This window comes from Toxotes jaculatrix, chromosome 7 (genome assembly GCF_017976425.1).
Source record: "Toxotes jaculatrix isolate fToxJac2 chromosome 7, fToxJac2.pri, whole genome shotgun sequence".
Lineage (NCBI taxonomy): Eukaryota > Metazoa > Chordata > Actinopteri > Toxotidae > Toxotes > Toxotes jaculatrix.
In genome coordinates, this window is record NC_054400.1 from 27,976,764 (window position 1) to 27,990,647 (window position 13,884).

Genomic DNA, 13,884 nt, shown 5'->3' on the forward strand with positions numbered 1-13,884 from the left:
TGAGAAAACTCCAGGGCAAAAATTTCAAGGAACCAAACATCAACTAAATCTTGAATAAATGGATTTATCTTAATTTTTTTTCTTAAGTTTTACCTCTGTTAACTCCAAGTTAGTATGACATATTTTTATATTTTATATCATGACAAAAAAAAATTAAGTTAAAGTAACGTTTCTGAATTAAAAGTTAAAGTATACGCTGCACCCATTACAAACTCTTAGGAGCTTGTTTTCAACTCTTTTTTTTTTTTCAAACTATTTTATTCAACACAAAAATCACTGGCGTAAAGTCTGTCTAGCCAGGAAACAAAAACTCAGGAAAACAAAAACAAAAATCATCCATGAAGGAGATAAATAGGAACAAAACTCAAAGGAAAACTCTTACTGGGCAAATGAGGCAGAGAAGGTAAATCCAAGGGAAAACACGAGGATCTAACACAAAGGAAAAAACCAAGAGGCAAACACAGGCAGGATGAAAGGTGCAGACTCAGGCAGGGCAGGTTCAAACTGCTGACAGGTGTACAGGTACAGATACAGGCAAGGCCAAAAGATACAAACACTACAGAACAACAGGAACAAACTAGAACACAACCACAGACAAACTGACCAAGAAACAAGGGAAGCAACAAGACTTAAATACACTGAGAGGTAACTGGCAACAGGTGATCCACATCAGGGCGGGGCAGACAATCAACAAAGGCGGGAAACAGATAAAGACAAGAAGCAAACAGGACTTCAAAATAAAACAGGAAATACTGAACAAAGTTCAAGAAACCACAAGTCCACAAAAGTCCACAAGCAGAACAAAAGGAGTTGCGACAGAGATCATGACAGAGTCCAAGCACAGTCCATAAAATGTTCAAAATCCCAATAGAGATCATAACATCATCATCCAAGACTCTTTATCATGGTTTGAATTGTTGTTTCCTTTGTCAGACGATGGAACACGTATAAAACAGAAACATGGCTCATTCAGATCCATGTTAACAAGCAGACACTTCAAGACATTTCCAAGCTGCTGCCCTGGTTCTAAAATCCTGTGCTGTGCTGTGAGTTTATGCGAGTTATATTTACTCGTTAAATGATCAGAGAGAAAGTTAGAGGCTGCTGTATGTGCAAACGTACATGTGATGTAACAGCTCTTGTAGTCCAGCCAAGTTTCTGGAGAATTTCAACCTTAATGCAATGCATGCTGGGAAGTACTTGTAAATACGTTTGTGAAAACAATGTTTCTAAATAACTTAATTAGAGTAAGATTAAGTAAACAATCCACTGGACATTTAGACAAATGATCTCACAATTATTAGTACTGAAAGTGATAATTAAGATATTTGAACTTGAAATTTGAGACTGACAAACTTATTTCATTTAATAATAACTGGTTCAAGTTCAAACCCAGAGAGTTCTTGCTGTGAGTTGACAGTGTTAACATGCCACCTTCACTCTCTTAACGATTTAAATTTTACAAAAATGAAAACTGAAAACATGAAATAATGAAAAATACAAGCAAGAAAACTAATTCCAGTATCCATCTCCCATCCAACTCTCCCACATCCCTGAACCAACTGCCCTGCTTCAATATTTTTTGTATGTTAAATAAAAGGCAAAGGCGAAAAGCAGCTCTGCCTCTGTCTCATTTTCTCATGTTCTAAATTGGAGAAATGTGAGGCTAAATGGGATACATCACAGAAGTGGGGCTCCCTCTTTTAAAAACTTGTTTATTAGTCACAGCATCTGTCAGGAACCTTTTCAAAATGAGCCATGTTATCATGCTCACAGTTTGCACTTTGCAGAACCCTCAGAAGGCTGTTTGGCAGTGGGATGTTTCAGACAGCTGGAGCACAATGAACTAACGAGCCGAATGGATCAGTTCCACTTCACTATATAATTCATTAAAAAAAAAAAAATGCCTCAAACACCTTGCTCAACCTCCACTGATCCTGTTGCTTACCTGTGTCCATCCTGAAGCAGGTGCGATGGAACTTGCCCATGTAGAAGTCGAGGCCGATGATGGCGAACATGAGGATGGCAAAGAAGAGCAGAAGGCCAATCTGCAGCAGAGGTACCATGGCTTTCATAATGGACTTTAAAACCACCTGAAGACCTGAGGAAGGCAAGAAACAAACAGAGGAAATGTTTTTTTTTGTTTAGTGATGAGAGTACTTCTGCAGTGTTTCCACATGTGGCCCTAGTTGCCAAATAGAACAGATAGAACAGGCATGATGGTACCAAATTTGGAAACCGCACTGTTATGATAAGACTCATTCACTGCATCAGGCTGGTGTTCACCAAGAAATACTTTGAGCACATAGCTCCAACTAAAACCCACAACTGTGATTCTTACATTTTCTGGTGATGTATGGATCAAACAGAGGAGATACAGAGTGTTAATTAGCTCCGTTCCCTCTGCTTCCAGTCTTTATGCAGACGCTGTGGTCCGGGGATCTCTTTGATAATGCTGTATTATAATCAGCGTTAGTGTGTTAATTGTTAATTGCTAATCACTAATCGTGATAAAAAAAATGAGCTGAGATGAAGTGAGGTGAACTTACTTGGAATGCCAGAGACCAGTTTGAGAGGCCGCAGTACTCTCACCGCCCTCAGCGTTCTCAGATCAAAATCAGCCCCCACAGTGGCCAGGATCCTGCACACACACACACACAGCAACAGCATGGAGTCAAGATTACAGGCGGCAACAGCTTCTCTTCTTTTAAAGGCATGCTTTCTATATGAGCGGTGAAGTGTAGGGTGAACGAACCCTGTAGGTTTACAGTTATTCATTTGGTAGATGTTTTTGTCCAAAGCAACGTACAAATCCATAGTGGATCAAGGAGAAGTGTTCGATTCAGTTCATGTTCCACCTGAGATAATAAACACAAGGCTGCAGGGGCATGGAACAAGGCAGAGAGCACAGGAAATGAGGGGTTGTAGTGGTTTGGTTGGGGTTTTTTTTGTTAGTTTGATTTGGGGTTTTTTTTAGACAGAAAGAGACTTTTAAAATAAAAAATAATAGATTCATAGAAGAGAGAAAAAGGTCTTTGAGGGATTTTGCTGACTGAATTAAGTTCAGTAACTTCTTCCTCCACAGGGGGAGCACACAAGACGAGAGGGATCCATACGCTACTTTCTGCTAACAATCCCACAATGCAATGCACTTCATAATCGAGGCGAGGGAATGAGAGAACAAGGGGAGAGATTTCAGGCAGAACCGTAGTCTCACACACCCAAATTAAAACCACAATCATTTTCACTTTTCAGCAAGCTAAGCTAACAGGCTGCTGGTGGTAGAATCACATTTACAGCACAGGCATGGAAATGGTATCAAGCAAGAACCACATGAAAATGAAGATTAGGGGAAAAAAAAGATGAGACAGAAGAGGAGAATAGGAGAGATGGAGGAATGCAGAAGAAAAGCAAGGAAGAGAGGGCGGGAAAGGAGGGAGAACATGATGGAGCAGAGGAGGCTAGGAGGAAATCAAGAGGAAGGAGGGGCATGAGAGGGATGGAGAAAAAGAAAAAGGAGAAGATGCCCGAGTGAATGAGGAGTCTGAAAAAGGCTACAAGATGGAAGACAAACCAGGAGATGAGGTAGAGAAGGTAAGAGAAGAGATGCAGGGACAAAAAGAGTAAAAGTAGAAATGGTGGAGAAGCAGTGTGAGTGATGAACGAGAAACAAGGAGTACAAGGAGGAGGTGAAAAAAATGGGGCAAGAAAGGAAGCAGGGATGGAGTGAACGGAGGAGACACAAAAGAAGACGAGGCAGGAGAGGATGAAAAAGGAAAGTAGAAAGTGATTGAGCAGAAAAGAGGTCAGAGAGTCCAAATAGAAGACATGACAGGAGAGATGAGAAAAGGGTGGAGGGAACGGTTGGAAGGAAGATGAGAAGCAACAGAAGGATGGGGAGGTAAAGAAAGTATGGGGATGGAGGAGAAGAAGTGAATGAAGAAAGTGAAGAGGAGTAGATACACATTAATGCATTCAGCTCCTGAGCTTGAATCTGTCCAATCAGAGTCCTCCGCTCTTCCTCTAGCTGCTGCTGTCTGGTCCACAGGGAGCTCCCATGCTACACTGAACACACACACAATCAGGCTCACAGGATGTACACACACACACTGCACACTATTGCAGTGTCTGACAGTACGACAGTATCGGCTTGTGTTTCCACTATGTTTCATAATCCAGAGCTCTGTGCATGTGTGTCACTGAATTCTTCATTCTGTCAAAAAGAGAACCACTCCCCAACACTCACCAGCATCCTCCATCACTGTGCACACAGACAAGCACACTGAGTACTCTGAATCAGAACATCACCTGTGTAATAAACCTGCTTCATTAAATGACGTGTTGTCTGTGCTGCGTGTGAGCTGTTGCCTTTCATCTCCCTGAGACTACATCTACACTAAACTGTCGAAAATGTAAACACGGTTGTGTTAAACACAGCGTGAAAACCGCTAAACTCTTCTCCTTTGCCCTCTTTTCAGTTGGCAAACAACAAAACTGCATCACAGCCAACATCTGGTAAGGAGCAGCCCAGACAGCCCAGCTGACCAAATCACTGTTTCATGGTCAGGAGGTCATCTGACAAAATCAGCGTAAATACAGGTTAATGACGACAGCTGTGCTGCTTTCATTATATATGTCTGCGTGTGTGTGTGTGTGTGTGTGTGTGTGTGTGTGTGTGTGTGTGTGTGTGTGTGTGTGTGTGTGCGTGGCCACAGAAAAAGTTAGATAACACAATGTTGTCTCATGATTTAGTGCCACCTCTTGTGCAGTGCTAAAAATGTATTCATTTATTCTCCCCCAGAGTGGAAACACAAGCAGAACCAGTACATGTTAAATTACAGTTAAGTTCCTGTAGGGAAGAAGACATGTAGTATATGATAGTACAAAAAGTAAAAAAGATAAAGCAGCTGCTGATCAGGTTACATATGTACAACAGATGTACACTGTGATATATGTGATTATCATATTGAATATAGCTAATACCGGACTAGCTCTTCTATTTAATTATTAGAATTTAAGGTCATACCAAAAGTGTTTGGATCCCACTATGTATCTGACACTGAAAATAAGTGGTATATAAACACTGTTTGTATAAGACAAGCTTGCAGTGAGACAGTCAACCTGTGCTGTGTCATCAGATAATCAACACAGGGATTTTATAGTTTCTACTAGATCATAATAAAATGACAAGGAGAACAAATACACATTTATATTGTTTCTCCTGAAAGGCCTCGTTCTCATGTTACATCTCCTTGAAACACATAAAAGCACTCATAGATAATACATTTAATTTTGGACATACAGTAAAAATAGTTATATAACAAGTCTTGTTTGAAAAAAGCACGGTGACAGAATGAGAGAAAGATGAAATAATTAATCAGAAAGTCTTCTCTGTCTCACTCTTAATTAATCCAGGATTAAGACCCTCCCTGCTGACTCTGTACTAATTACAGACGCAAGAAAGACCCAGCGAGCTGGAGAAGGATTAGCCTGTGAACATACAGTATACATGCAGGTGTAGGCTACAGTATCTGACCGGGTGAAAGACACCTTCCATACCAGCGGTCTTTATCTACATCAAATAAATCACTTCGCTGATGTGATGGACAGAATGGAGCAGAACTATTCTGTGGTGAAAATGAAAATATTTCAGGAGGGATGGAGTCACCTGTACCGTAAGAGCTAAAGGTGTGGTCACACCTCCAATTTAAATCAGCAGTCAGTTGATTTAAATGGAATGACTGCATTCAGTGGATTCACTCTCAGGAACAAAGCTCATTAGCTGTGTTGAATCACTCTATATTCTACATTTTATTTAACCGCCTCTCTCAGATTATAAAGTGCGTCACAAAGACTCTTCGTTTTTGCAGAGTGCAGAGAAAATATAAAGAAACTTGGAGATTATGTTAGCTTGCCAGCTAGAGCAGTTCATCAACTAGCCATGCAAACAGTCCCTGTATCTCAAAGCCTTTTGCATTTCCTGTTTAATGACGATGCTGGGATGAATTTCATCGAGTCACTTCCTGTGTAGTAATGTGACTGAATCTCACAAGACAAAAGCTGGACGAGGAATCAAACTGGAGCAAACCAGAAAACGTACTCAATCATGATAAGATGCACTTGAAATAAAACAGGGAAAGTATAAATAAAGTATGTATCTTATATAAGGCTTACAGAGGGTCTAGTTCTATTTGAGGACGAGTTAAATAAAGTGTCACAGGAGAAGTTACTGTGTGGTACAAGAGACAAGTACGCCTATGTTGAATATCTGACACACAACAGTGTAACAACTATTTTACAGTAGAAACAATAGGAGAGCCTCAGCCACCAGTCTGGCCTCTGTGCTCACCACCCCACACAAAATCATATTCTGGGCTGCTCATTAACCATTTCACCACTCCTGTAGCTCTACTGGGGATGTTTTTTTTGTTAACAGCGAACTCAACTGGTTGTACTGCCCCTTCCCCACTCTGTTTGTTCAACCCACTAACTGCTGCAGCCTGAGGGGAGATCACATACATGCGTTGCTGAGTTTTGCAGATGTGGGATAAAACTGAGATCGTTTTATTTTGACAGTTTTAAGTGTTTGGTGAATGAATCTGTTTTTGTACAGGTCTGTGAGATGCTGCTGTCTTTTCATCTGACTGGGATACCTTCACACGCACAGCACATTTTATAGAGTCCAACTACAGTACAGCCTCACTGTCAAACAATAATGGTGCTAATTTTTTTTTATGACAAATTGCATTTCCTGTGGCTGCTTCACAATAATATCATCCAAGCTTTTAATGTGAAAGAGTACCAACCGAAAATGTTTGGTTTCCCAGTCGATCAGGGTTTCCTCTTACCCTGCCCCTAACCAGTTAGTGGTACGTCTGCCTGCTCCCAAACCTATTGTGTCTCTGTGCTTTGATTCACACCAAATTTTTCTCTGTGACAGTTGGGATGTTGAATGGAAACAGATCGCGAGACAATGGGTTTATGTGGTTTAAGGTTGCGAGCAGCTCCGTGGTCACATTCTTTACGCCAGGGACCAAGTGATCACACTGAAGCTGACTGACACAGCGGCTAGAGGAATGGACAGCCCCTCTGAAATCAGGAGGATGACACACAGAGGATGCAGAGGAAAAACAAAGTAACGAGGGAAGAGAGCTTGGTCCAGACCACAGAGACTGATGGAGGACAGAGTATCTCATTTGTATCATCAATGACAATGTGTAATTGCTGGACAATAAGACAAAAGGCTGTCCTCTTTATAAAAATATTGACAAAGACCCAACATTACTCCCAAGAGCAACACAAGGGTGGAAAGTGCCTTTCAGCAGGTAGGACCCAAGAACAGAACCCAGCTCATGGTGGGCGACCATCTGCTTTGACCGGTTGGGTTGAGACAAACTACACCTGTCAGGTAAACGTAGTGGAGTAGAATTATAAAGTAGAGTAAAATGGAAATATTGAAGCAAAGCACAAGTGTCTGTTAACTGTACTTAAGTATATACATGATCCGTCAAATTCCAGATTGTATATTTAATTTATTAGCCTAAATTCTTTAAAGAGACATGATTTCTCAGGATATTATGACTATAATCTTTTTCTCGTGCAGTGTGAGATGTAAATCCCTCTCTGTGTTTGCTCGTGGTGCGGATGTTAAGAGGCTTTAGTTGTGAAATCCGAGCTGAAAGCTTTGCTCTGGGCTGCTGAGCTGCCTCTTCACCACCAGTGTCTAATTCACCACTTCTCCTTCACACGCCATTAAGAAGGGTTCTAACCTGCTCAGTGCTCTGACACAGACAACAGTAATGTCCTGGCATACGAGCGCTTAATATGCGGCTCATTGTTAACTTCATTTGTCGGTTTGTCCAACAAGTCATTCAACATGAATTAAAACTCCATTATTTGCATTCCAGGGGAGGCTCGGTGACTCTGCAATTACAGCTGTAAAAAAAAAAAAACCCACTCCGTGGGCAGACAAACACACACCTAGCTGGCCGTGTATTCAGTGACGCAGGCAGGCAGTATACAGTCATCACATCACACGCGCAGCACTGACATGTTCATAAGCAGACACAGAGTATCGGACATGCACGTCTGCAAAAACACAAGACACATGTTTGTATGCGCACGTAAGCAGATTTTTGTTATATATAGTCATTTACTCTGAAAGGCCCAAATCAACAGCCTTTCACTCACACTTCAGTGGAGGTAGACTTGGACAGCTGTGATGCATCAAGCTGCCTGATGTATGTATGAATCCATTTAAAAACTGTGGATCCCGAGCTGCACTGGCTTTGGCTCAAGCTGTCAACTAAAGATTTTTTTAATAACTTTCACACAAACTAGAAAACTGCAGGATATTTAAGCTGAGGACAGACCAGACAGACAGCAGACGTTTAGAACAGGAAATAACTTTCTTTTTTCTTGTTCTGTCACAAACCATGAGATCTGTCACGACACAAAGAGGACCCTGGTTTTAAAATGATCCCACATTTTGGTTGTGTTCAATGTAAAAACCTGAAGACTATACAAAGAATGAGGACTTGTCATGATGTTCTTATGATCAAAGTGTATTGGTAACACACTGACAGAGCATCCAAGGCCTTCACATTTTCTAGAAAGCTTCACCACAGACAGCGAGGCAACAGCAGCACCTGTGCAAACATCCCCTGCTGTGAAGTCAGTCCAACAAGGTAAAGGGTGAGAGCAACCCGAGCAGAGAGCCTCTTCCCCTGTTTAATTCATGATCTTACAGAACAAAGACTCGGGTTGCCAGATTCAGCTGCTGAGCACAGGTTCTGGTCAAGACTGCTGAGTCACCGCACCGCACTCGTCTAAAACAACAAGCTGTTGTTTTCAATGATCAGCTTCTGTACAGATTAAACAAACAAGATACAGCATTACTGAGCATTAGAGGTATCAGTGGGATGTGAACCTTGATCAGAGCCTGGCAGGCTGATTCACCCTGCTTCCAGGCTTTATGCTGAGCTAGACGAGACAAGTCCTGACTCATACATGATTTTCTCATTTTACTCTGAGACGGAAAATAAATCAAGTTCAACCAAAATGAACTTTAGCTTTAATTATACAGACGTGGGTCAAATGGCATTCCAGCACTGACAACAGGTGGAGGTTAGATGTAACTCTCATCTCACATGTCAAACTGGACCAACCACACCTGGACAGAGGAGGAGGACTGACACACCAGTTATCTGCTGCTGACAACACTTTCCTGATGCCACTGATTTACACTTGTTACCAAGAGCATGTTTAACAATATTTTCAGTTCATTTGAACGGCTGTGTTTAATCTGACATCTGCAAATACAGTGAACTGGCTTGCTCCAGATGTTGGGTTATAGTCTTCGCTGGACTATCTTCAAAATGTGTCTTGCTCTACCAGTGACATCACACTGTTTGTTTGGCAGCATGGACGTGCTTCTTCTATAAATAATTGGTGGCAGATTAGAAACCTGAGACGGATGCTGCTGCCCCCCTACACTCCATACCAAGATTTCTATTTCAAATAAAATCTGGAAACAAAAAACGCATGAATACATTCACTGACCCATACATCAGTGTGTAATACAAAATAATAAGTGATACAAAACTAACCATATACTGTTGATAGCATATAGTTCTGGCGTGTTCCTTATCTGTTGTGAAGAGCCCTGCCTGTCTGTGGTTTGGTCCAGTTGGTGGATTGTGACCATCAGTCTCCATCACTGACCAGCACCCAGGAAAAAGCTCATCCAGCCTTATGTAGTGTCTTGATTTCAGCAGAGCTGAACACTCAGTGCTGCTTTCTGTGATCTGACTGACCCCGAAATTTCATATTCAGTTGAATATTCATGACAGAACTATACTTGGACTTGGCTTGAAGCCGAGAAAATATCACCCTAGAGCAGCACGGTGGGAAAGGGGAGGGGGCCGCTGGGGTTGAGACTCAGAGACTAACCAGACGAACAGTGCATCTGTTGCTTTGCTCTCACTGCACTTTTCTTTTATCCCACTGAATATTCTAAAGAGGCTTTGGTGAAAGTTCAATGAGGAAGATCTCTTCCCTCATGCTCTGCTTTATTCCTCTGTGGGTCAGCATCAGCCGTACACTCCTCGTCTATTTCTCTCTGTCACCTCCGCTGTCACCTTCATATCTGACCAATGAGCTTTCTGCCCACAGTCCTGGATGCTGCTCTTTATGTAGCACTCACCTTTTGCTTTGCTACTCACCTTTTCAGCTGTTTGTGATTATTTTTGTGGAATGAGCCGTGATCAGCTCTAAACACAGATCCAGATCAAGATCTTGCAACATCAGCCTGAAGCCCGACCGAATGAGCGAGGAGCCCTCAGCCAATCGCGTTCTGCTCGCTGCGTTTTCCTCTGGCTGTAGAGATGCTGGGGACTGTTCATCCATCCCACAGGCTGCCAACATGTCTCCAAGATAGTGCTCTAAACCTCTAAAGCTGGTCTAAGAGTCAGCGGTCTGCAACGCACCATACATACACGGTTGTCATTATCTCATTCACTTTCCCTTTGTTCCTGACTGTTTTGAAAGAAATTAAAAAAAAAACAAAAAGAAAAAAAAAAACTTGGCAAATCACCCGTCCCTGCAGCATCCGTTTGGCATTCAGTGAGATTCTGAATTTTATTCTGTAGTCAGATTAAATTCAGACGAAAACTAAAAGCAGCCGTTTGCTTCCACCTGGATCTTGTAGAACACATTAAACTTCCACTGGTCCTCCACCTGCTCCTCATAGATCCTCCCTACAATGTGTCCAGCAGCTCTCTCTCTGAAGCCCAGAGTTAGTCTCTAGGTATTTCCTTCAGATGAGAAACTACTTGCTCTCACTCCTTCAACATCACTGTTCCAGGATTCTGAACTCTTTCAGCCTGTTGCTGGTCCGAGCTGCTGTCACAGGTCATTTCAAAACTTTGCACAAAAGCACAGGACACAAAATGAATCGATCCACAAACTATTATTTATGACAAAGTTATCAGATTATTATTGATGCTGTGGTTTCACTGTCTTTTAATACACTTTCCACGAAGAAGTGACGCACTGTAAATCACAGCTAAGCTGACAGTAGTGCTCAGTCCCCCAGTGCAGAGCTCCAGGGCTGCATTCAGTCTCAGTTCAGAGATCTGTTTAGACAAAGACAAACTCTAGCTGATGTTTCTGCTAGCTTTTCTAATTCAGCCACATGCATTACCCCTCATGGCCGCCCCTTCATTTCCTGTTACCAAACCCAGCCTTCAATTCTTCATCTCATTCACTGGCATTCAACAGCCTCTGGCCTTCAATCCCTCTCTGCCCCTTTCGTATCAAATATCCTAATAAGTTGTTCCCACAGGTGACAGGGCTCCTTATTGCTCACTCTGATTTCTGCCACGTGCACAATGTCCTGTTTCTATCTCCTCTCAGAGCTGAATCACCATCACCAGAGTGACAACACTTTTATTTATTTTGGGGGATCCTGTCCCATCTGCTGTCTTCATAAGTGTCTCCGCCTCATGAATCTGCTTCACATCGATGGAGTCTAATCGCTAAAAAAAAAATCTGTTGCTTACCTCAATAAACTATATTATTCATTAATCTCTCCTTGTTGAACTGCCAGCAAGCAGAGAGAGAGGACGAAAGTAGAAAAAGGAAGGGAGAAGATGGAAAAAAGAAATGATCAGGGAAGCTGAGTGGAGGGTGAGAGAGGAAAACTCCATTATCCAGAGTTCTGTCTCTTAGAACTGGATAATCAACAACAATACTACTACTTCTACTACTGTTATTACTACTACTACTACCAATAATAATAATAATAACAATAATGATGATAATACCAAAGCAGATAGACACATACACACGTTTACATTCACACAGCAGGCCAAAGAAGAAGATGTGGATGAGCTGTATTTCTCGTTGCACTGCACTAAAGCTGTGGTAATTACAGGCCCCACAAAACTGAAACAGCCTGAAGCCCATGCTACAGGCCTCAGGCTGTTTATGATGATTAGGCTCTAACTAGGTGAAACATTTGGATTTTATAACACATATAACACAAGTTAGGCCTTTTATCTGCCTCGACTCAAGCGAACAAACTCTTGAGCAACTTTTTTCTTTTTTTTTTTCTGTGTGTGTGTGTGTGTGTTTTAAATTTAGCTAATGTTAGTGTCATGTAGGTAAGGTCTATGTTTTATCTTATATAAAACCAGTAACACCTGCCTGTGCTGTGGGGACTCTGGGGTAAACCTGTTTCATATTCATTTATTAACTTTGTAGCTTATCTTCTGTTGAGGGCTACAGAGAAAGGAAATATGGGTCAGACTTTGTTTTAATTGTTAGATACGTTCAGTGTGCTTAGTCTGGTCAGTGACTAAGTAATGACAGACATACGTGGAAAATATACAATTTTAAATAAAGTCATTTTTTTGTGTTGTTTTATAATTCAAGTATCCTGGTGTTTACTTTATCTGTTCCTCAAATCCTAATTTACAACACGAAAACATAAAACACATACATTTCACAAAGACGTTTGGTAGAACTTTTGTGTGAGAAATGTGTTTAATTATCCTCCACACCTGTGTGGGAATCTAACTCCCACAACTGAACTAACACTACGCTGCCTTTATTTGGACCTGAACTGTTACAATCTGTAACAAATGCATTGGTATATTCAACACAGTTTGTTTGTTTATTGATGAACAACCCTGTCAACTATCCCATGTTATGTTATGTTATCATGTCCAATGGGTGGCAGTAAAAACCTTATTTATCCGTCCATACTTGTTCCTAATTGTGGTTGTTGTCTCATGATGATCGTAAAGCAGAGCGGGCTGCACTCTAACTTTTCCACCTCTGTCTTTACTGATGTAACACGAGTCCTTCTCATACATGTCCCTGAAGGAGACGTCCGGTAGCTTGATGACGCTAATAAAAGCGAATGTGACAGCGGAGTAGAGAAGCAGACATGATGATGAGAAGACGAGAGCAGAACAGGGAGGATAAGAAGGATACAAAGCCAACAGATGATGAGACAGAGAGAGAGAGAGAGACAGAGAGAGAGAGAAGGAGGGAGGGAGAGATGCTTGGAGAGGGGAAGCCACGGTGGAGACGACTGGAGGTGTCGCCATAGAAACAAAGGAGGATCCAGTGATCTCATTAGAGACAAACAGCCAGGAGAAAAGCACTGGCTCAGAGAGAGAGAGACTGTAGATTGGGTTTCTTAACATAAACATATTCATATCTGTACATATGTAATACACTATTAATCAACTTAATTCAATTCAATCATTGGTCTTGTGCTATGATTATAATTAGGAGAATAACTATAATTTTTGTCTTGTTACTACTTAATACTTATTATCTGGACTATTACTGTGCTGTATCAGACTGCCAGTACTGGTTTCCTCCCAGTCACACCATGAAAACAGATTGGAACCAAACTAAGGACAGAATGAGAGAGAAAGGAAAATATTTCATGTCATTCTGTTGGACTTGTTATTGTTGTCACACAAAAACTGTCAAAGTCTTCACCAGAGACACAGAGTCACAACCTGACGTCCAGTCAGAGACAACTTATGAAACTGATGACTTCGGAAATGACTTGACAAAATAAGCTCAGCTCCGACTTTAACACCTGGCTCATGAATTCACTTGGATTTTAGCCTTTTTACATGGAGGGACTGATGCCATCTGCAGGTACTATGTTATATCTATCCAAAATTATATAATTATTAACTAATTCATTATAAAGTTATAAAGTTAAGATAAGAAAAGACACAGTGATTCGTTTACCTGACAACAGAGATACTTCAAATTGATCTGACTGCAGTGAATGGTGTTGCGTACGCAGAAGGGAAAGGTGAATTTGCTCGTGCAGACCAGCAGACAAACAGATGA

At 41.4% G+C, this 13,884-nt stretch overlaps 1 protein-coding gene across 1 annotated transcript in view; it reads right to left on the reverse strand.

The window, feature by feature from the left end:
• The window catches only part of LOC121185246 (voltage-dependent N-type calcium channel subunit alpha-1B-like), a 122,995-nt gene that overhangs the window by 88,132 nt on the left and 20,979 nt on the right, over window positions 1–13,884 (reverse strand). Inside the window, exons 4-5 of the mRNA XM_041043316.1 lie at window positions 2,550–2,641; window positions 1,949–2,101 (exon numbers count right to left, since the gene is read on the reverse strand). Coding sequence (XP_040899250.1) covers window positions 1,949–2,101; window positions 2,550–2,641 — 245 coding nt within the window. The remainder of the gene's footprint in view (window positions 1–1,948; window positions 2,102–2,549; window positions 2,642–13,884) is intronic.